The sequence below is a fragment of the Somniosus microcephalus genome, chromosome 3 (genome assembly GCF_052327205.1).
Source record: "Somniosus microcephalus isolate GS21.2 chromosome 3, FLI_Smic_1.0, whole genome shotgun sequence".
NCBI lineage: Eukaryota > Metazoa > Chordata > Chondrichthyes > Squaliformes > Somniosidae > Somniosus > Somniosus microcephalus.
Window position 1 is genome coordinate 346,355,517 of NC_140989.1, and position 22,533 is coordinate 346,378,049.

The 22,533-nt window shown below is 46.0% G+C and overlaps 1 protein-coding gene and 1 long non-coding RNA gene across 6 annotated transcripts in view; one reads left to right on the forward strand and one right to left on the reverse strand.

Moving 5' to 3' along the window:
* Positions 1 to 1,105: 1,105 nt before the first annotated feature.
* LOC147122312 (very-long-chain enoyl-CoA reductase-like) overlaps positions 1,106 to 22,533 on the reverse strand; it is a 109,382-nt gene continuing 87,954 nt past the window's right edge. For all 4 annotated transcript variants that reach the window (XM_085983295.1, XM_085983297.1, XM_085983296.1 and 1 more), the window contains 9 exons: positions 19,573 to 19,676; positions 15,279 to 15,394; positions 11,858 to 11,963; positions 8,776 to 8,848; positions 8,634 to 8,677; positions 5,905 to 5,962; positions 3,274 to 3,362; positions 1,872 to 1,917; positions 1,106 to 1,749 (listed from right to left, as the gene is read on the reverse strand). In XM_085983295.1, the coding sequence (XP_085839421.1) occupies positions 1,622 to 1,749; positions 1,872 to 1,917; positions 3,274 to 3,362; positions 5,905 to 5,962; positions 8,634 to 8,677; positions 8,776 to 8,848; positions 11,858 to 11,963; positions 15,279 to 15,394; positions 19,573 to 19,676 (764 nt within the window). In that variant the 3' untranslated portion in view covers positions 1,106 to 1,621. The remainder of the gene's footprint in view (positions 1,750 to 1,871; positions 1,918 to 3,273; positions 3,363 to 5,904; positions 5,963 to 8,633; positions 8,678 to 8,775; positions 8,849 to 11,857; positions 11,964 to 15,278; positions 15,395 to 19,572; positions 19,677 to 22,533) is intronic.
* Positions 3,359 to 22,533, forward strand: part of LOC147122313 (uncharacterized) — a 120,909-nt gene continuing 101,734 nt past the window's right edge. Inside the window, exon 1 of one of the 2 annotated variants that reach the window (XR_015077727.1) lies at positions 3,359 to 3,681. This is a non-coding gene — a long non-coding RNA (uncharacterized LOC147122313). The remainder of the gene's footprint in view (positions 3,682 to 22,533) is intronic. The other variant, XR_015077726.1, reaches the window with a different exon arrangement.

Genomic DNA, 22,533 nt, shown 5'->3' on the forward strand with positions numbered 1-22,533 from the left:
GGCGCAAATTTTGAAATCACTCGCCACCAGCACCCTGTCATAAGAACATAAGAAATAGGAGCAGGAGTTGGCCATTCGGCCCCTCGAGCCTGCTCCGCCATTCAGTAAGATCATGGCTGATCTTCTACTTCATCTCCACTTTCCTGCACTATCCCCATATCCCTTGATTCCCTTAATATTCAAAAATCTATTGATCTCTGTCTTGAATATACTCAATGACTGAGCCTCCACAGCCCTCTGGGGTAGAGAATTCCAAAGATTCACCACCCTCTGAGTGAAGAAATTTCTCCTCATCTCAGTCCTAAATGGCCGACCCCTTATTCTGAGACTGTGACCCCTGGTTCTAGACTCCCCAGTCAGGGGAAACATGCTCCCTGCATCTACCATGTCAAGCCCTGTAAGAATTTTGTATGTTTCAATGAGGTCACCTCTCATTCTTCTAAACTCCAGAGAATATAGGCCTAGTCTAGTTAATCTCTCCTTATAGGACCATCCCAGGAACCAGTCCGGTGAACCTTCGTTGCACTCCCTCTATGGCAAGTTTGTCCTTCCTTAGGTAAGGAGACTAAAACTGTACACAATACTCCAGGTGTGGTTTCACCAGGGCCTTATATAATTGCAGTCAGTTCACCAACAAAACGTCACTGCTTACGTCGGATGAGGCGTTAAACCGAGGCCTCGTCTGCCCGCTCAGGTGGACGTAAAGAATCCCGCGGGCACTATTTCGAAGAAGAGCAGGGGAGTTATCCTCGGTGTCCTGGCCAATATTTATCCCTCAACCAACATCACTAAAACAGATTATCTGGTCATTATCACATTGCTGTTTGTGGGAGCTTGCTTTGCGCAAATTAGCTGATGCGTTTCCTACATTACAACCGTGACTACACTTCAAAGGTACTTCATTGGCTGTAAAGCGCTTTGGGACGTCTGGAGGTTGTGAAAGGTGCTATATAGATGAAAGTCTTTCTTTCTTTATGTGCACATTTAAATAGGTAGTATTTACTGCACTTGCATTGCCAGGCCATAACTCAAGGGAAGCACTAGAACAACTCTCATTGCTTCCTTGTTTTTGGTACTTATGGATCTTAAAAAAGAGCAGAAAACATTTCAGCTAAACTCTTTATTCAGAGATTAAACAGTGTTCGTAAAGGACCTGCAAAATAAGACGCGTCTGCGTTTATTTCGGAACAAAATCTCCGTAATAACAAAGCTTTCCGCCCTTACACTCGGTCAACAGCGAACATGCTTAGCAGACAGTAAAGTATCAAAAGCTGCGATTGTGCAGTGCGAGAAGTGCCTAAACCTCTGCGCACCGCAATAAGGCAAAGTTAATGTAAGATAAAGAGGGATGTACAAGGCTTGGCTCAATCTGCTTTATAATGCAACGATGAGGAATAATGAAATAATCAGCCAACAATGTTCTTGAGTTGGAGTAGTGTGTTACAACCAGAGACTTGAGACGATAACACGGTCGTGGGCAGTTTAAATTTGCGGTCTTGTGCTGAAGGTTGTCATGCACTGAAGGCCCTGGTACAGAATGTCAGTGTGTTGATAAGGTTGAGAATTTCTGCCAAGAAGACTTTGTTCCTTTTGGTGTTGTGTGGCTTCACATTCTGCTACATTATAGCAAAAAAGGAATTATTGGCATGCGGAGGGTGGGGTAATCCTTAAACTCCTTCAGGTACATGTGGTGCTTGCCTTTCGCCCAGATAGTCATCTGGAAGAAACCTATCAGGGTAAAGAGACCAACTGAAAGGCAAAGTAAAGAACACGTTAAATGAGAATTGCCTATATGTATTTAGAAACTTATTTTGCACTTGTGTTGAATATTTTTATAACGAGATTTAAATCACTGCCATATATTGTCCTACCTGGAAGACACTGTGTCATTATAGTAAAACCAATCCAGGATCCCACCTATAGGAGGTCAACAAACAGTGAGAGGATCATGGTTTGACTCATGACTGATGGCCAGTTTAATAACTTGCTTTTAACTGCAATACAGCAGATTACACAGTCAAGAATGTAATTGTTATGTTCTTTCTATCTAGGGAAGATTCATTATGAAACAACAAAATGCGAATTAATAACCTGTTCCTCGATGTCTTAGTGTGCATTAAATATAGCATCCATAATTAAAGCAAGCGATTATATTAGTAATCTAATCAAGGGATTCAGGTGTTGACAGAAAGAAGTTCTCAAAATAATAACATTTTCTCCCCTTCACTGCACACAGAGTGCAGATAAACAATTTCCCTCAGACCCCTGTCCAAGTCGCTCAGTTACCAGCCCCCATCAGATATATGGGTAGCCTGAAGCACCTCGTTCTTGCTTCTTTGGAAGCAAGTTTGCGATTCAGGAAGGTTAACCCGTGTGGAGCTGTACGAATCGTGCTCCTAACATCTGAACGGGGTTGTGTGTGTCACTGATGATTAATTTTTAAATACAGCTCTTGAGGTACATGTGCTCGGACGCTTCACTACTTTCTGAGGACAGGCTGTGAGGTGTCGGTATCACCAGAAACCAGCACAACTTGTGACATCATTGCTGCTGCATTACACGGAAATAATAATCTGCACCGAATGTGGGTAAATTCTACATCCAGTACGTTAGATAACAAGGGACCCCAAGGGTAAAATTTAACCTCTCCAAACCCTGCAGCAGTGCTTTTAATAATCTAATGCAGGCACTTCTATTCAACAAAGGGTATTCAAGATAAAAACAGAAAATGCTGGAAATACTCAGCAGGTCAGGCAGCATCTGTGGAGAGAGAAACAGAGTTAACGTTTCAGGTCAATGACCCTTCGCCAGAACTGGAAAAAGCTGGAGATGGAACAGGTTTTTAAGCAAGTGTAGGGGCAAGGAAAGGGGGGAGGGAAGGAAAGAATAAAAGGGAAGGTCTGTGATAGGATGGAAGGCAGGAGAGGTTAAGAGACATTAAGAGATGGTGCAAGGCAAAAGGAGATGGTAATGGAACAAGTTAAGAAACAAAAGATGGCTCCTGCCCTGCCCTTGCACTTGCTTAAAAACCTGTTCGATCTCCAGCTTTTTCCAGTTCTGATGCAGGGTCATTGACCTGAAACGTTAACTCTCTTTCTCTCTCCTGACCTGCTGAGTATTTCCAGCATTTTCTGTTTATTTCAGATTTCCAGCATCCGCAGTATTTTGCTTTTGTATTAAGGTTATTCGAGAGATGCGCTGTTGGTTTCAGGCACTGTCTCTGTAGGCTATAAATGATAACAACTGGGTTAGTGCTCCCGGCAGAGAACGTACCTCATACGTGTAATTGGGGCAGGACACAAAGAAGAAGAGCCAAGTGAAAGGGTTCTTCGTTGGATGAGGAATCTTGCGCATCTTGGATCCTGAGGGGGAAAAAAATGGACACGCGCTCATCATAAATGCGGATAACTTCCCAACACAAGGGATTGTCTCCTCGGCCCAAGACCTTGAGCAGGCTTCCTGTGTGACGTACACCTCAAAATCACAATAGGCTTAAGATTTTGCTAAGTTGACTTATGTAACTGTCTTTTTAAATCTCTGCAATGTGGATTATAGCAAACTGGAGCCACTGATTACCAGAATCCAACAAACAGAACAGGTAGTCAATTGGTGACAGTGAGAAGCTAGCAGAGCCAGAAAGAGAATGCTACGGGACAAGTTAATGTCAGCTTACACGTGTCGGTAAGAAAGCTGGCTTTATTTTTGAAAATGTTCTACTCTTGACAGCTGATCCTTACAACATTCTGTAAATGGTATATGATACTTATTGAAAGCATTGCTGAGTAGGGTGCATGATGGGAATTGTTTATATGGGGTCTGTGTGCAAATCTGAAGTACATAGAAAAGTACAGGACCAGAAAAGACTATGCAGTTCATCCTAAGTGTCAGCCATGTCTCAGTTGGTAGCATGCTCACCTCTGAGTCAGAAGGTTGTGGGTTCAAATCCCACTCTAGGTCTTGAGCACATAATCTAGGCTGACACCTCAGTGCTGCCTTTTGGATGAGATGATAATCCAAGGCCCCACCTGCCTGTTCAGGTGGACAGAAAGGGTTCAATGGCACTATTCCAAAAAGAGCAAGGGAGTTCTCCTAATGTCCTGGCCAACATTTGTCCCTCAACCACCACCAAAAACGGGTCACTTATCTCATTACAGTTTGTTGGGCTTTGCTGCGCGCATATTGGTTACATTGTATATCTACAAAGGTAATTGGCTGTAAAGTGCACTGGGAGATTGTGAGGACGTGAAAGGCACTCCATAGGATTACATCAGATATACAGCACAGAAACAGGCCATTCGGCCCAACCAGTCCATGCCGGTATTTATGCTCCACTCGAGTCTCCTGCCATCTTTCCTCATCTAACTCTATCGTGATAACCTTCTATTCCCTTCTCCCTCATGTGCTTATTTAGCCGCCCCTTAAATGCATCTATGCTATTTGCTTCAACCACTCCCTGTGGTAGCGAGTTCCACGTTCTCACCACTCTCTGGGTAAAGAAGTTTCTTCTGAATTCCCTATTTGATTTCTTGGTGACTATCTTATATTGATGGCCTCTAGTTATGCTCTTCCCCAAAAGTGGAAACACTTTCTCTGTATCCACTCTATCAAAACCTTTCAGAATTTTAAAGACCTCGATTAGGTCACCCCTCAGCTTTCTCTTTTCAAAAGAAAAGAGACCCAGCCTGTTCATCCTTTCCTGATAGGTATAACCTCGCATTTCTGGTATCATGCTTGTAAACATTCGTGCCACAGAAGTGCCAGGCAGTGACTATCTCCAACAAGCGAGAGTCTAACCACCGCCCCTTGACATTCAACGGCATTACCATCGTCGAATCCACCACCATCAAAATCCTGGGGGTCACCATTGACCAGAAACTTAACTGGACCAGCCACATAAATACTGTGGCAACAAGAACAGGTCAGAGGCTGGGTATTCTGCGGCGAGTGTCTCACTTCCTGATTCCCCAAAGCCTTTCCACCATCTACAAGGCAAAAGTAAGGAGTGTGATGGAATACTCTCCACTTGCCTGGATGAGTGCAACTCCAACAACTCTCAAGAAGCTCGACACCATCCAGGACAAAGCAGCCTGCTTGATTGGCACCCCATCCACCACCTTAAACATTCACTCCCTCCACCACCGGCGTACCGTGGCTGCAGTGTGTACCATCTACAAGATGCACTGCAGCAACTCACCGAGGCTTCTTTGGCAGCACCTCCCAAACCCGCGACCTCTTCCACCTAGAAGGACAAGGGCAACAGATGCATGGGAACACCACCACCTCCATGTTCCCCTCCAAGTCACACACCATCCTGACTTAGAAATATATTACTGATCCTTCATCGTCGCTGGGTCAAAATCCTGGAACTCCCTCCCTAACAGCACTGTGGGAGTGCCTTCACCACACGGACTGCAGCGGTTCAAGAAGGGGGCTCACCACTACCTTCTCAAGGGCAACTAGAGATGGGCAATAAATGCTGGCCTTGCCAGCGATGCCCAGATCTTATAAGCGAATAAAAAAATATATTTTTTGCACCCTCTCCAGTGCCTCTATATCCATTTTTTAATATAGTGTTCAGTTCCATTCAGAAATCTTCTGATAATGAACCAGTTTGTGCCCGCATGCAGCATATACATGGAAGTTATTTCATTCCATTGTTGCCCATTTGTTCTGGTTCCTCTGTTCCCATTCTTCTAGCAGAACAGTGAATGTACAAACCAATTCCTAATAGAATTATAGTAATATTACGAGGAGTTACATGTAGGGTGAGGTGGGGTGGATTCAAGTCAGCTTCAGTAGGTGATGTTTTCTAACGTAACTTCCTGACTCAGCAACACATTGTTGGAAATAGGTCACAAATAGAAAAGCAACAGGAGAATATAAGGAGAATATAATGGTGCTTACCCTCTGAACGCAGGTTCCTCAGGGCTATATGGATCGAGAAATTTCCAACTTCACATACCTACAATGATGCATAAATCACCGTGATATAGTTACTGTCTGCTCATAGTCTGCAAAACATACCTTTTTGAATGTTACAACAGTGTGTTAGTTATACTGAGAGTTACAGCTTAATAGTCCTGTCTGGAATTTGAATTTATTTCTAATTATCATAAGGTTATCTGCTTCTAAAGGTGGTAAATACCATACTGTCAGACCATTGCATTCAGGCTAAAATCAGTGGTCAAATTTACTTAAAAGTGCGATAATTACACAGAAGCAGAAAAACACAGCAAGAGCACAAATAGTTATAAAACAACAAATATTGAATCAGCCCACAGGGGTTAGAGTATCTTTTTCAGATTGTATTTCTTACACAGTCCAATAATCTATGAGACGTTTGAAGGGCATACAGTTTGGCAGACTTCCTGACGTGATGTTGGATGTGGGTGAGGTGATATTCTCGCTTACAGCATAGATTCCAGCTGTCCACTTAAAACAGAACTAAAAATGACAGGAAAGGTTGCTATACGTATTCCACAAATCAACAGATCTCTGAATATAGAACTGTCAGTCGGGCCACTTGAAGGACACAATGGTGCATTCGGTGGCCAGAATGATGAAATGCCATCCACATTTTTGTCCAGGTTTCATATAACTATTAATGCTCTGACCATGTGCAATCGTTAGCTGTCAGACAAAGCTTTAGCTTCCTGGTTAATCTACCCGCCTGCATCTGGCAGACATCTGGGCACCAGCCCTCGCGGGTAGCACAGCAAGTGAAGACCGCTTCTATCCTACTGCCAGATGTTCAAATAAAAAACACACATTGCCCTGAATCTTCATGGAGTCTTCATTGTTGCGTGTATTCTTCACATTCTAGTCTGTTAGATCCTTCCTGTTAGCACCGAGAATCTTCTGGCTTAAAATGCAACTCCATGATGCAAAGATTTTAGTCTGCATGCAGTACCAGAATATTGTGTAAAGTATAGCGATTTGCATCACTTCTGACACTTTTCTATTCTTCCTCTGCTCGGGAATTGTGTGCATGATGTAAAAAGACGACTGAGTGCTTGGTGTGAGTATAAAACAAGACTTTAATCAACTGTTTCACAACCATGAGTGCTAGTTACATCACTAGTTCCTGGTTACAGAAACATCCTGAGCAAGCTGGGCCCACGCCCAAGTATTTATACTCCTTGGACGGCGCCACCAGCTGGCCGCCCAGTGTTACTTCATGAGTCATGATAAGATTCATGACAGTACATATGTAATTAGAATGTTGTAATTTAGATGTTCCGCAACCTCCACCCCACTCCACCCCCCCCCCCACCGTCATGTGTAAAATATACAAACAGACATTTTCCCTATTTAAGGCATGATGAAGTTCCGTTTCTGTCACATTTAGCCTCAGTGCCTTTGGCTAGGAAGGTGAAAAAACTCCCGTCAGGGTGTCCACTCCCAGATGCTAGCTCAGTGACCCTCATATTACAAGAGGATTTGAGTATAAGAGTAAAGACGTCTTACTGAAATTATATAGGGCCCTGGTGAGACCACCCCTGGAGTATTGTGTACAGTTTTGGTCTCCTTACCAAAGGAAGGATATAATTGCCAAAGAGGGAGTGCAACGAAGGTTCACCAGACTGGTTCCTGGGATGGGAGGATCATCCTATGAGGAGAGATTGAGTAGACTAGGCCTATATTCTCTAGAGTTTAGAAGAATGAGAGGTGAACTCATTGAAACATACCAAATTCTTACAGGGCTTGACAGGGTAGATGCAGGAGGATGTTTCCCCTGACTGGGGAGTCTAGAACCAGGGGTCACAGTCTCAGAATAAGGGGTCGGCCATTTAGGACTGAGATGAGGATAATTTCCTTCACTCAGAGGGTGGTGAATCTTTGGAATTCTCTACCCCAGAGGGCTGTGGAGGCTCAGTCGTTGAGTATATTCAAGACAGAGATCGATAGATTTTTGAATATTAAGAGAATCAAGGGACATGGGGATAGTGCAAGAAAGTGGAGTTGAGGTAGAAGATCAGCCATGATCTTATTGAATGGCGGAGCAGGCTCGAGGGGCCAAATGGCCGACTTCTGCTCCTATTTCTTATGTTCTTATGCTGGAAGGCCTGTGCGTGCACATCAGTTGTGGCTTGGGCGTGAGGCCCACCAGAGTCGAGTAGCCCGCTGACACTTCCTCACCCTAGGTTTACTCATGAAGAGTGAGAACTTGGATGATTGTCAGCAGACTACCTTTGACCACGGAGAGTGTTTTCAGGAGAAGAAAACTATTACTAAACCCGTTCTACTTCTAGTGCAACTTCTAAGCCACAACTATCACTGGCCATGACCGGAATGATTTCTGTTAGTTACAGTAAAATCTTTAAATTGTGTATAAAGAACACGTGTAAAATTTCCTCATGCTGAGCAACAGAAATATTCCTCCACATTTTTATACCTTTGTTATATGCAGACAAATCTAATCGGCCTGTTTAATTACTGACCTCCGCCAGTATAATTAACTATTGATTACCTTTGTGATTGATAGCTTAAAATATGTAATAATAAACTGCAGATGATGAGACCTCCTCACTCTACACATTGTTCAATTTCATTGACAATTTCACACCTGTGATTTGAAGTGTATGGGAATACAGACAGTGCATGATATGACGATAGAGGATCACATGACCTACCAGGAAGGTGTACAGAGCCAGATTGACTTGTTGGTCACCATATACTGTAAAAGGCAGAAAACCAAATCAGGATCAAACGTCACTTAAAAATGGATTATTGTCAGCCGCAGAGAGGCAGCGGGCACGATATCCTGTTACTTACAGGGAGGTGTGTAGAGCGGGTGGTTGATGAAATAGGCCAGCCACGCAGTGAAACCCCAATAATAGAAACAGTTCTGTGAAGGCAAAAGCCGACATTCAGGCCTGCAGCCAGCACCATTTTAACCGAGCAGGTTCAGCTCTTTTACAGTGTTATTCAAGCTGCAGTTACTGGGGATCCGAAAGTCTTTCTGCACCAGTTTTACTCTCAGACAGGTTGAATCAAAAGTAATTTTTGCCAAGAATGTTAAAGAAAACTTACTGGAAAGCCTTCCAATAACCTCAACAAATGCCATCCTTGGGTAAAGTACATCCAATAAATACTGTTCTTGCTATGTAGGTTTAAATTTACACTGTTGCTGTTCTGCATTTACGATTCACATCTACACAGTCCCATAGGTATTACATTCTGAGAGTTAATTTTAATTAAAGTGGAAGTGCATCTACATGGTTGACGGCAGTGCCCATTATAATAATGGTGCACTTGTCTACACAGTTGGGTAATCCAGTATTTGTCTCACTTGAACAGAATGAGGCTGCTTCCACTCTGCCTTTGTCTTGCCGTACCAGCGTTGTAAGTGCTTCAAGTTCAAGTTCAAGCTGGCAACTCCACCTTGGGTTCTTTGGCACTCCCAAGAATGGCTGGGAGCCCTACCTTCCTATAGAGCCCAACCTTCCGATAGAGCCCAACCTTCCGATAGAGCCCAACCTTCCTATAGAGCCCAATCTTCCGATAGAGCCCAACCTTCCGATAGAGCCCAACCTTCCTAAAGAGCCCAACCTTCCTAAAGAGCCCAACCTTCCGATAGAGCCCAACCTTCCGATAGAGCCCTACCTTCCGATAGAGCCCAACCTTCCTAAAGAGCTCAACCTTCCGATAGAGCCCAACCTTCCTAAAGAGTCCAACCTTCCCAAAGAGTCCAACCTTCCCAAAGAGCCCAACCTTCCGATAGAGCCCAGCCTTCCTATAGAGCCCAACCTTCCTATAGAGCCCAACCTTCCTAAAGAGCCCAACCTTCCGATAGAGCCCAACCTTCCGATAGAGCCCAACCTTCCGATAGAGCCCAACCTTCCGATAGAGCCCAACCTTCCGATAGAGCCCAACCTTCCGATAGAGCCCAACCTTCCGATAGAGCCCAACCTTCCGATAGAGCCCAACCTTCCTATAGAGCCCAACCTTCCTAAAGAGCCCAACCTTCCGATAGAGCCCAACCTTCCGATAGAGCCCAACCTTCCGATAGAGCCCAACCTTCCGATAGAGCCCAACCTTCCTAAAGAGCCCAACCTTCCTAAAGAGCCCAACATTCCGATAGAGCCCAACTTTCCGATAGAGCCCAACCTTCCTAAAGAGCCCAACATTCCGATAGAGCCCAACCTTCCTAAAGAGCCCAACCTTCCGATAGAGCCCAACCTTCCGATAGAGCCCAACCTTCCCAAAGAGCCCAACCTTCCCAAAGGGTCCAACCTTCCCAAAGAGCCCAACCTTCCCAAAGAGCCCAACCTTCCTATAGAGCCCAACCTTCCTAAAGAGCCCAACCTTCTGATAGAGCCCAACCTTCCCAAAGAGCCCAACCTTCCTATAGAGCCCAACCTTCCGATAGAGCCCAACCTTCCGATAGAGCCCAACCTTCCTAAAGAGTCCAACCTTCCCAAAGAGTCCAACCTTCCCAAAGAGTCCAACCTTCCCAAAGAGCCCAACCTTCCCAAAGAGTCCAACCTTCCCAAAGAGCCCAACCTTCCGATAGAGCCCAACCTTCCGATAGAGCCCAGCGTTCCTAAAGAGCCCAACCTTCCCAAAGAGTCCAACCTTCCCAAAGAGCCCTACCTTCCCAAAGAGCCCTACCTTCCCAAAGAGCCCTACCTTCCCAAAGAGCCCTACCTTCCCAAAGAGCCCAACCTTCCCAAAGAGCCCAACCTTCCCAAAGAGCCCAACCTTCCCAAAGAGCCCAACCTTCCGATAGAGCCCAATCTTCCGATAGAGCCCAACCTTCCGATAGAGCCCAACCTTCCGATAGAGCCCAACCTTCCCAAAGAGTCCAACTTTCCCAAAGAGCCCGACCTTCCTATAGAGCCCTACCTTCCTATAGAGCCTACCTAGTAAAACCAATTTCTGTCCACCTTTCACGAACGTGGTTGGTTCTCTTGCAAGTGAATGACCTGAAATTGTTTACTCTCTCTCATCTGCTCGGAACAGTCATCTAAAACTGTGCCTCAAGATTGTTTTCATATATCATAGGAACAGGAGTAGGCCATTCAGCCCCTCGACAATATTCCACCATTCAATTACGAACATACGAACAATGACGGACAGGTAAAGACCCTCTGGTCCATCCAGCCTGTCGGCTGATCTGTACCTTAACTCCATCTTTGTTCCGTAACCCTTAACACCCTCATCTAACAGAAGTCTATCAATCTCAGTTTTGAAATTTTCAATTGAACCCAGCCTCAACAGCTTTTTGTGGGGGGAGAGAATTGCAGATTTCCACTACCCTTTGTGTGAAGAAGTGCTTCCTGACATCACCCCTGAACGGCCTGGCTCTAATTTTACGGTTATGCCCCCTTGTTCTGGACACCCTCCATCAGTTTCTCTCTATCTACCCTATCAACTCCTTTCATCATCTTAAACACCTTAAGGGCTTGGTATCAATATTGTTTATTGAGTGAATGCAGACATTGCAACTGGCTCGCTGCCTACTTGTTCGAGTGACTCCACCAGCTACTTCTGTTCAGATTCCTGAACACCCCTCGACGAGAAAGTGGAATACGGTGCTAACCTAGTTCTCAAAAGCTCTAGTGTGCATCCCATGTAGTTCCCAACATTGGCTGCCATTACAAAAATCACTTACAAACTTACTTGATGACCATTCAGCCTACAAACCAAATAGAATTCGGGGCTTGCTGTCCTTTGAGTACAAATAAGCCAATTTAATTGCATGCTATATTATTTCATTTTGAAGGTATTGCTTCAGGGCTTATGCTCCAACTTAAGCATACATTACTTCTAAATGCATAGATTCATAGAAAACTGCTTTGAGTTTAAGTTGTAATAAGAGTTCAATGCAGGTCAAGAGATTGGAGGCGCTTACCTTAACAGTGTTGCGAAGAGGCATTGTACCGTGAGAAAACCGATGCACAAACAGAGTTTCAATCAGTCTTTTGACATAGTGGAAAGAGTGGCAAAAACCTGCCAAGCTGGAAAAGATAAGGAACAAAGCAATAGGGCCACATACAGAAAAATCCCGCAGTGATAGCTCCGCAAATACTGCGGCTGACTCCTTCAACCAAGTGAGGAGTTCTGTTGCCAGGTTACCACAGGTCTGACCTTTGCCAGATCTGACGAAAGGTCAACAATCTGAGGGGAATTTTAACCCCCCCCAAAAAGGATGGGTTTGGGGCGGGTGAGATGTTAAAATGTTAAAAATCTCAACCCAACCCACCTCGAACCCGAACCCGCCCACTTCTGGTTTATCGGAGGCGGGACGGGGAGCGGGCAACCGACCCGCTCCCAGGAGGCGGGTTGGTCATTTAAATATTATAATGAGGCCACGTGATTTAGTCTCCATTTGAAATTTAACCCTGGCCAGACAGCAAAACAGCCCCCATGCTCCCTCCCCGCCTCCGAGCTAATATTGGGGCCGTTAACTCTGTTTCTCTCTCTGCTGCCTTGACCTGCTGAGTATTTCCAGCATTTTGCCTTTACTATCGGTCTGTCCTAGTGGTAGATATAAAAGGGACAGTCTAATTACAGTCAAAAGGTATCTGCCATCAGCAAAGATTTCATGTGTAAGTGCCTGTACTACTGAGCTTAAGTGCAAGAACATGTAAATGTGGCATAAAAGTTGATTTTACAAGACCATATTGATAAGTTACCTCATTAATTGGTATAAAGTCTGCTCCAAAGCTTCTTAAATTGCTGTAAAATAAAAGCGCCCCTCTTCAGGTCATTCGAATGACATCACCATCATCGCTCCCATTCCCTCCCCCACGATTCTTTAGCTTCAACAATGTGTGCAGTTACTGGTCATTTTCACACATGTTCGAGACAGTCTAGTGACATTCCTGATCATTTCCGTGGCTCAGTGGGTAGCACTCTCACCTCTGAGTCAGAAGGTTGTGGCTTCATAGTCCCACTCCAGAGACTTCAGCACAAAAATCTAGGCTGACACTCATGTGCTGAACTGTCAGAGACGCTGTCGTTCGGATGAGAGTTTAAACCGGGGCCCCATCTGCCCTCGCAGGTGGACGTAAAAGATCCCAAGGGGCTGTTCGAAGAAGAGCAGGGGGAGTTATCCCCAGTGTCCTGGCCAATATTTATCCTTCAACCAACATCGCTAATAAACATTGTCTGATCATTATCGCATTCGCTGTTTGTGGGACCTTGCTGTGCGCAAATTGGCTGCTGCGTTTCCCACATTACAACAGTGACTCCACTTCAAAAGCACCCCACTGGGTGTGTGACATCCTGAGGTTGCTATATAAATGGTAAGTCTTTTCTTTTTCTGTAGTTTCAGTCGATTTTAAGGGTGCCTCGTCGCTGTCTTTAAAGGAGTCTGTTCTCCTCCAACAGTCAGACACCATCCGCTCCCCAGACATCACTCAAATTCCACCGCGTGAGTTGCTGTGGTAAATCAGTGATATAGCTGCAGTTACTGCAGTATGAAACACCAAAAGAAACGGCTTGAATCGAATACTCTAGAAAGCTTTTACACTCAGTAAAACCCCACAAATGGCAATGTAATGAATGATCAGTTTTTGTGGTGTTGGTTAGAGGGAGAAGTGTTGGCCAGGACACCAGGAGAATGCATCGTCCTTCAAAAACACCCTGGGATCTTCACTGTCCACCTGAACTGCCAGAACAGGCAGACAGGGCCGCAGTTTAACATTTCATCTGAAGGACGGCACCTCTGACAATGCGGCACTCTCTCAGTATTGAGTTTAGATTCTGAGCTCAGTTGTTGGTTTGGGGCTCAAACTCCCAACATTTGGCCCTGAATGTTATCAACTGGAGTGTGCACCGCTCCATGTGACACAGCAACTGATATTTATATCGTGCCTTTAACAGAGTTAAACATCCCACGGCGCGTCACAGGAGCGTTATCAGACAACAATAGGCACTGAGCCAAAGAAGGAAACATTAGGACAGGCTTGGTCAAAGAGATGCGTTTTAAGGAGCGTCTTCAGGGAGGAGAGAGAGGCGGAGAGGTTTAGGGAGGGAATTCCAGAGCTGAGGGCCTAGACGGCTGAAGGCACGGCCGCCAATAGTGGGACGAAGGAACTTATAAAAGCCATTGAGTGACCTCTATTGAATCCAGGCTCTTTTACAGGTGGAACTCAGATGATGATAGAACTCCACTATACTGGAGCTTGAAAATAGAGTCATAGAGTCATAGAGTTATACAGCTCAGAAAGAGGCCCTTCGGCCATCGCGTCCGCGCCGGCCATCAAGCCATGTCTAATCTAATCCCATTTTCCAGCATTTGGTCCGTAGCCTTGTATGCTATGGCATTTCAAGTGCTCATCTAAATGCTTCTTGAATGTTGTGAGGGTTCCTGCCTCTACCACCCTTTCAGGCAGTGAGTTCCAGATTCCAACCACCCTCTGGGTGAAAAAGTTCTTCCTCAAATCCCCTCTAAACCTCCTGCCCCTTACCTTGAATCTATGCCCCCTTGTTATTGACCCCTCTACTAAGGGAAAAAATTCCTTTCTATCTACCCTATCTATGCCCCTCATAATTTTGTACACCTCAATCAGGTCCCCCCTCAGCCTTCTCTGCTCCAAGGAAAACAACCCCAGCCTGTCCAGTCTTTCTTCATAGCTGAAGCGCTCCAGCCCAGGTAACATCCTGGTGAATCTCCTCTGCACCCTCTCCAAAGCAATCACATCCTTCCTATAGTGTGGTGACCAGAACTGCACACAGTATTCCAGCTGTGGCCTAACCAGCATTTTGTACAGCTCCATCATAACCTCCCTGCTCTTATATTCTATGCCTCGGCTAATGAAGGCAAGTATCCCATATGCCTTTTTAACCACCTTATCCACCTGTTCTGCTGCCTTCAGGGATCTATGTACATGCACACCAAGGTCCCTCTGATCCTCTGTCTTTCCTAGGGTCTTACCATTCATTGTGTATTCCCTTGCCTTGTTGGTCCCTCCAAAATTCATCACCTCACACTTTTCAGGGTTAAATTCCATTAGCCACTGTTCTGCCCATCTGACCAACCCATCTATATCATCCTGCAGACTGAGGCTACCCTCCTCGCTATTTACCACCCCACCAATTTTCGTGTCATCTGCGAACTTACTGATCATACCTTTTACATTCACATCCAAATCATTAATGTAGACCACAAACAGCAAGGGACCCAGCACCGATCCCTGCGGTACCCCACTGGACACAGGCTTCCAGTCACAAAAACAACCTTCGACCATCACCCTCTGCCTTCTGCCACTAAGCCAGTTTTGGTGAGGTTATGTTAGTACCAGGCATCCAAAAACCTGTTTACTTACTGCACCACAGTGTGAGGGCTGGTGGTAAATTCATCCTCTTCTTCATAGATAAACGGCAGGCGGGAATAGAACAGCAGGTAGATAAAGAGTGGACCTGCGTACTCCGTCAGGAACACCTACAGTCAAAGGACCACACACAGATACATACAGATGGCAGCTTAACATGATAATTGAGTTCAATGCAATGTAGACATAAGCTTTGCTTTTCCTCCGACTTGCTCCCATTACCCGCCCCCCCCCCCCGAAGGTGGTTATTCATTCGGAGGTGCAGCTCCACAGATACAGCCAGGCCTCTGCACGCTGCCACGGGCCATTCTTCACACGGGAGCCCAGACTGTGAGTATTATCCGTCCTGTTGACAATGGAGCGTCGCAGCAATGCCCAGTCCCATCCATACCCGACCTTTGCACACTGATACTGTGCACTGACCATCACTGGATAGAAATCAGGAGGGAAACCCCGGCCAATATTTCTTTCCCCTTCCCTAGTCAGACAGCACTGAGGCCAATGGCAGTATCCTCCACTGCCCTGGGTAAGGTTCTAGAGACCATAATACAGGACAAAATGAACACTCACCGAGAAAGACTTGGGTTAATTAAGGACAGCCAACATGGGTCGAAGCCCCCTACCCTTGTTGAAATCCACCCCGTCTCCTCCTCCTAATGGATGAATCCTCCTCTCACAGAGCAAGGATTACAGATTGGATCGAGGCAGAATTCTCCGCCCCCGCCAAGGAACAAGGATTCTGACCCCAAAGCGAGGAGCTTCCCCCTCCACCGAACAAGGATTTGGGGTCTGGATAGACTCACAGCAACCCTGCCGACCACACTCAGATAGCTTCCCGTCCTCTCCCACTTTTCCCCAATTCATCCACAGCCCTCTTCCCGTTCCCCGCTCTCCTCCAGCCTTTATGCTCCCCGTCTCCCTTTCCCTGCCCCTCCCCTCTTGTCTCTCACCTCCCCCTCTCTGTCCCCTCCCTACTCTACCCTCCCCATCCTCCTTCTCCTCACTCTCTCTCCCCTCCTCTCCACTGCATCCTCACCATCTCTCCCCTCCCTCTTCTTCTCTCCCTCTCCTCCTGCTCTCCCCCTCGCCTCTCTCCCCTTCCCTCCCTCTTTCCCTTTTGCTCCCCTTCCCTCCTTTCCTTCCCCATCACTCTTCACCTCCTCTCTCCTTTCCCTACCTCTTACCCTCTCCCGTCTCCCTCCTTCCCTTCACCCTTCCCCCACCTGGATCCGGTTATCCCACACCCTCTAACCCTGCTTGATCTGAACAAAGCACTTGATCTCGACTCACAATGAGAACTAGTATATTCCTAAAGTCCTGCCACCTGTAAGCATTCCTTACGGACATGTCCATATTAATTGTGTCCACACCTGTGTTACATCTGGTGATGCCTACCAGCCAAGTTTTTAATTGGATTTTCTCATTCGTGTGACAGTCTGGGATATTAGAATAGTTTAAGAAATAACAACTGAAAATGCTGGAAACACTCAGCAGGTCAGGCAGCATCCGTGGAGAGAGTTAACGTTTCAGGTCTGTGACTCTTCGTCAGAACTGGAAAAAGTTAGAAAGTACTGACGAAGGGTCACAGACCTGAAACGTTAACTGTGTTTCTCCCTCCACGGATGCTGCCTGACTTGCTGAGTGTTTCCAGCATTTTCTGTTGTTATTTCAGGGTTCCAGCATCCGCAGTATTTTGCTATTGTATTAGAATAGTTTAAGAATAGTTTGGGGGCTGCATGCCATTGCAGGCTCTGGCCACTGGGTGGCACTGTGGACCACAACACTGCTCTTCTCGGCGCCCAATCGCCGCCATATTGGATTCCTCCCGTTATATAAGTTCTTGTTTTATCATTTTAACTTTTAAAATTTATACTTTAAGTATGTAAATGTAATTAACTTTCCTCACTTACCCCTCCAGGTGAGATTTGCCCCCCATGCCTTCTCGTCCCAGTGACTGTCTGGGCACTAGCTCAGAATATTTCCTTTCAAGATTAATTATTTTTCATATGATGGAACATTATTTTTAAATATATTTTCATATTTTTATTTAATTCACTGAGGATCGGCACCCTGTAGCCTCAGCCATAAATAACTGTGGCCTTTGATCACCTCGGAATGAGCAGAGTTGCAGCCACTCAAGGTAGTAGGAGTCAGCCCAGCCCAATAACAATAATCTTTTTAATAAATAAATAATCATGGGGCCCCCTGATCTTGGCAGAGTCAACAGAGCCATTCAGATAGTTTATCTTCAGAGTTGTCCTGGCCCCACATTGATAATGGCCCAGAAATTCGGGTCGGGGGCTTCCCGCAGGTGCAAGCCCCCGACCTGCACTTACCTAGCGCGCCAGCCGTTGAGCTGTGGGCCCCCGTGGAATTGCGATCCTGGGCCTCCTCCAACTGCTGGCACGCAGTGCTTGCGTATCCCAGGGGCGCAGTTAGTTCGATGTGTCCCCTGGGATCACGTGGGCCATGGGGAGCCAATGGTAGCAGGGAATGCTTCATTCATAAGTTTGACAGGAAGGGCTGTCAAACTTATAAATACTACAAGCCCCAAAACATCACTAAATCTTCAAATAATGTTTTTTTTTAAATCACATTTTAAAATAAACTATAAATTACATGAAATAACTATTTTAAACAATAAATTTTTGAAAAAAATAATTTTATTTTCTAATGGGGCTAAAAATAAACTTACCTTTCTTTAAAGTATTTAAAATTAATAAACCTGTGGAAAAAATGTTTTAATTTTAATTAATTCACCACTTACCTTGTAAAAAGCAGGTCTTGCGACTGCTTTTTAAATGTGTAACTTCTGGAGACTTACCCTCCCGGAAAAACCTGCAAAAAAAATGTAAGTTCGATGCGTACGTGCAGCCTCTCCTGCACACGCGTTCGAACTCTGAACCCCTTCTTTCAGGGGAACGGAAGTGCCGGTTTCCCGCGCATGCGCAGTGCATGCAGGAAACCAGCACTTCCATTGGGCCTATGGGTGAGTACCCAGTGCGTACTCACCCGTGGAGACCCGAATTTTTTTTCAATAAGTAAAAATAGTTAGTGCCCGATTTTGGGGCTTCTTGAAATGATGTCTGCTGCATTTGTATTGCTTTGGCCTGTCTTATCAAACCCACTGAAGCTGCATATTCAAATACCAAATGAGGAATGTTAATGGTTATTGTTTCTATGGGGAAAGAAAAACTCCTGTCATCCGTGACATTGCACTGCTGGTTAACTCCACTAAAACAAACTTTCCCGCACCCGGGTGGCCCTGGAGATGGAGCACGCGGTGTCCGCCGGTACGCTTGAGGCCTTCCACGACCGGTGGGCACCGCAGGGACTGGAGTGCATCATCGCCCAGGCCAATCAAATTTTAATTTAATTTAAGTTTTATTTAAAGTTTTATTAAGTTACAGACAATTTGTTTAAACACCCAATCAAAAAGAAAACTTTCCTTCTCCTCTTCATGTGCCACTGCCCACCCCTCCCTTACTCCCTTTACCCCGTCTCCCCTCCTCTCTCTCCACTTGCACTCTCTTCTTTCTCCTCTTCCCCACATCCTCTTCCTCTACCCCTTGACCCTTCCCTCCATCTCCCGTCTTCTTCCGCATTCCTGTTCTTTATCTCTTCCTTTCCCCTCCCCTCTTCCTGACCAGTTGCTCCACCGTCCTCCCTTCTCATCCTCTTCACTCCATTTTCGTTCCCCTCTTTGTTTTCCCCCATCCTTCCCCCTCCGCATCCTCCCTCCTCCTCCCCTTCCCACCTCAACCCTTCCTCCCACCCCACTTGATCCCGCACCTACTGTACTGATGTCACAGGTTACAGCAGTGTGGCCACAACCTCTGGGCTCCTGCCCTGCTCCACCATTCACTAGTGTCCAATGATTCGTCCTCTCGTGCCACTAACTCTCCTCCATCCTGTAACCTTCCCCTGCATCCCGCCTCCTGGCTTCTAACCTACCTTCCCACTCTTGCCTTCCCAGCCTCTAACCCTGCTGTATCTTCCCCCTTGTCTCTAATTGTTCCCTCCATCCCCACTCCTCTACCTTGCAGCCATAGCAGGCCTTGGGTTACAAGGGTAAGTGTAGGGGGCCAGATTGCAGGAAGAGGAGGCCTAGTCTAGGCCCACTCCCTCCATGTGCAGCGAACAGGACCATTACCGCCACCACCACCACCCTGGACCTACTGACGTTTTTGTTGCCGTTCTGCCCAATTTCACATTTCTTGTCCTCAGACCAAAGATACTCCTCACCATGGAACCCGTCGATCTCCCTGCTGGATAAAGGAATACTCACCGTGGTCCAGCCGACTTGTGGACCCAAATCTTTGAAATAGAAGGTAGCAGTGGTGCCTACTGGGAGGGTCTGCAGGATTTCGTCATCCTTTACACATTTGCCCTCTGTGGAATAAATCAACATCAGGAAGAGATGTTCAGTCACTTTATGAAAGTACTCGTACTCGGAACCGAACTGAAACTATTCAGAATGTAATATTGTACCAATCTGGCTGGACCTGAACCCAGGCTCCAGGGGAGTAAGACTAGTGTTCAAACCCAAGCCCTGCTTCATTTGAATATAAAAATTAGATTGACTGAATTGATTGAAGACAGTTGTGCTTTATTAAGGGTACCATCAAAATCAAATCAAATCAAATCAACTTTTATTGTCATTGTTAGTGCACAAGTGCAGTACAACGAAATGTAGGCTTGCGGCTCCCGAGAGTGTACATTTGGATTAAGACATTTAAACATTCAACATACATTTGGCTTGTAGTATATTAACATAAATATAACCATAATAAAGTGCATTGGCAGATGTGCAGGCTTTAGAGTTTATTTGTGGAGTTCAGTAGGATGACAGCCCTGGGAAAGAAGCTGTTCCTAAATCTGGTCGTACGGGTGCGAATGCATCTGTAGCATCTCCCAGATGGCAGGAGGGCGAACAGACTGTGGCTGGGGTGGGTAGGGTCTTTGATGATGGACCGTGACCTCCGTAGACAGCGTTTCTGGTATATGTGCTCTATGGTCAGTAGCCGGGTGCCGGTAATGCGTTGGGCAGTTTTGACTACCCGCTGCAGGGATTTCCGGTCATAGTAGCTACAGCTGCCATACCATACTGTGATACAGTTTGTCAGGATGCTCTCTATAGTGCAGCGGTAAAAGTCAGAGAGGATCAGGGGTGACAGATTACATCCCTTCAGCCTCCTTAGGAAATATAGGCGCTGCTGGGCCTTCTTCACCAGAGAGGAGGTGTTGAGGGACCAGGAGAGGTCTTCCGTGATGTGGACTCCGAGGAACTTAAAGCTGTTGGTATGTTGGTATCTTCAGGCCTATGTGTTGTCCTAGTGAACTGAACATTAGGCAGTGCAGGGGAATTAATGTACACACGGGCCAATAGTTAGTAAAGAGATTTTAAGCATAAAATAAAATCCAAAAAATGCTGGAAATACTCAGCAAGTCAGGCAGCATCCGTGGAGAGAGAAACAGAGAAAGGTCATCAACCTGAAACGTTAAACTCTGTTTCTCTCTCCATAGATGCTGCCTGAGCTGCTGAGTATTTCCAGCATTTTCTGTTTATATTTCAGATTTCCAGCATCCGCCGTATTTTGCTTTTTAGTATTAGATTGAAAGTATACTTCAGCTCCACCCATGGGTCAGCGAGTTTATCGCATGAGGAGTGGGTCCACAGGGACCAGGAAGGCACCTGGTCTGGGCTGTACTGAGTTACATGATCTCAGTGCTCCAGATTAAATCAGTGACAATCAGCTGGGGTTCCCGCTCCTGCTCACTAAGGCAAGGCCTGGTGGAAGCCCATGTGTTTGGAGGCTGGATGAAGAAAATATCAGGTTTCCCCTCATGATGGAATAGCCTGCCAACACTCACTACCAAAGCTCACACATAAATTGGTCACTAGTGCCCAACCTCTGCTCAGCTTGTCAAAACACTGCAACAGGCCTATTACTGTGTCACTGAAGTAACATCTATCTAATCTACGTACAGTGGAAACTGGAAAAGATCATATTGCTGGGAAAGAATGAAATTCTGATTTAAAGAAGCTGTTGGGTCACCCGATGCACTAAATAGGAAAGGATAAAATGTGAGATTCTACATTGGTGACCAAAAGGGGTTTATAACGCAACCTTACTATGTCTTCCTCCCTTTCCCTCAGCTAAGATGCAGCTAACACAGTACGGACCAGGGATCAAACCTGAGTTTTCTGGTCTGTGCGGCACAATATGGCACGGTGTTGATCCATTGAGCCAGTGCGGGAGCTGGTTGACAAGCACTCTGAAGCACCTGCACAATTCCTGAGGGTTGTTAGGGCTTGGGAGGCCCTAGCAGAAACAGTGATACAAACAGAATGGCTTTTAAAAGGACAGTGGATAAATATTTGAAAAGGAAAAAAAAATGTAAAAGGGTAGAAGAATGGGAATAAGTGACGATTATGTGGACACGTGGCTCAGTGGTAGAACTCTCACCTCTGAGTCAAAAGGTTGTCCCACTCCAGAGACTTGAGCATAATAAATCTAGGCTGACACTCCCGTGCGGTGCTGAGAGAGTGCTGCACTGTCGGAGGTGCCGTCTTTTGGATGAGATGTTAATCCCAGGCCCCATCTGCTCTCTCAGGTGGACATAAAAGATCCCATGGCAATAGTTCAAAGAAGAGCAGGGGAGTTATCCCTGGTGTCCTGGCCAATATTTATCCCTCAATCAACATCACCAAAACAGATCATTTGGTCATGATCAATTTGCTGTTTGTGGGAGCTTGCTGTGCGCAAATTGGTTGCCGCGTTTCCTACGTTACAACCGTGACTACAATTCACTTTGGGATGTCCTGAGGTAGTGAAAGACGCAAGTCTTTTTTTTATATTTCTTTCAGAGATTTGGCCTGTGCTCAATGGGCTGAAGTTCCTCCTTTGGTGCTGTAAAACTCTACGATTCCTTTCGGAAACATCCTGAAGCAAAAGCAGCCAACCTAACTCTCTGAGGCATCTTCATGTCTCCGTGTGCAGCTGAGCCCTTCAGGCCAAGAACATCCCAGGTTCAACCGCGGGCCTGTCATGAATTACCTAGGCCGCGATTTCCCCTACCGAGGTGGGAGCGCCGCGGGCGAGGTCGTTGGCGAGTCCCGGTCCCGCTCCTGTCTCCAATGCCGGTTTCCCACACGACTTTCCCCTGATTGGGCTTGTTAAACCCGCCCTGCGAGGTTCTCGTCCAATTAAAAGGAAGCGGGTCTGATGACGTCATTTGATGACGC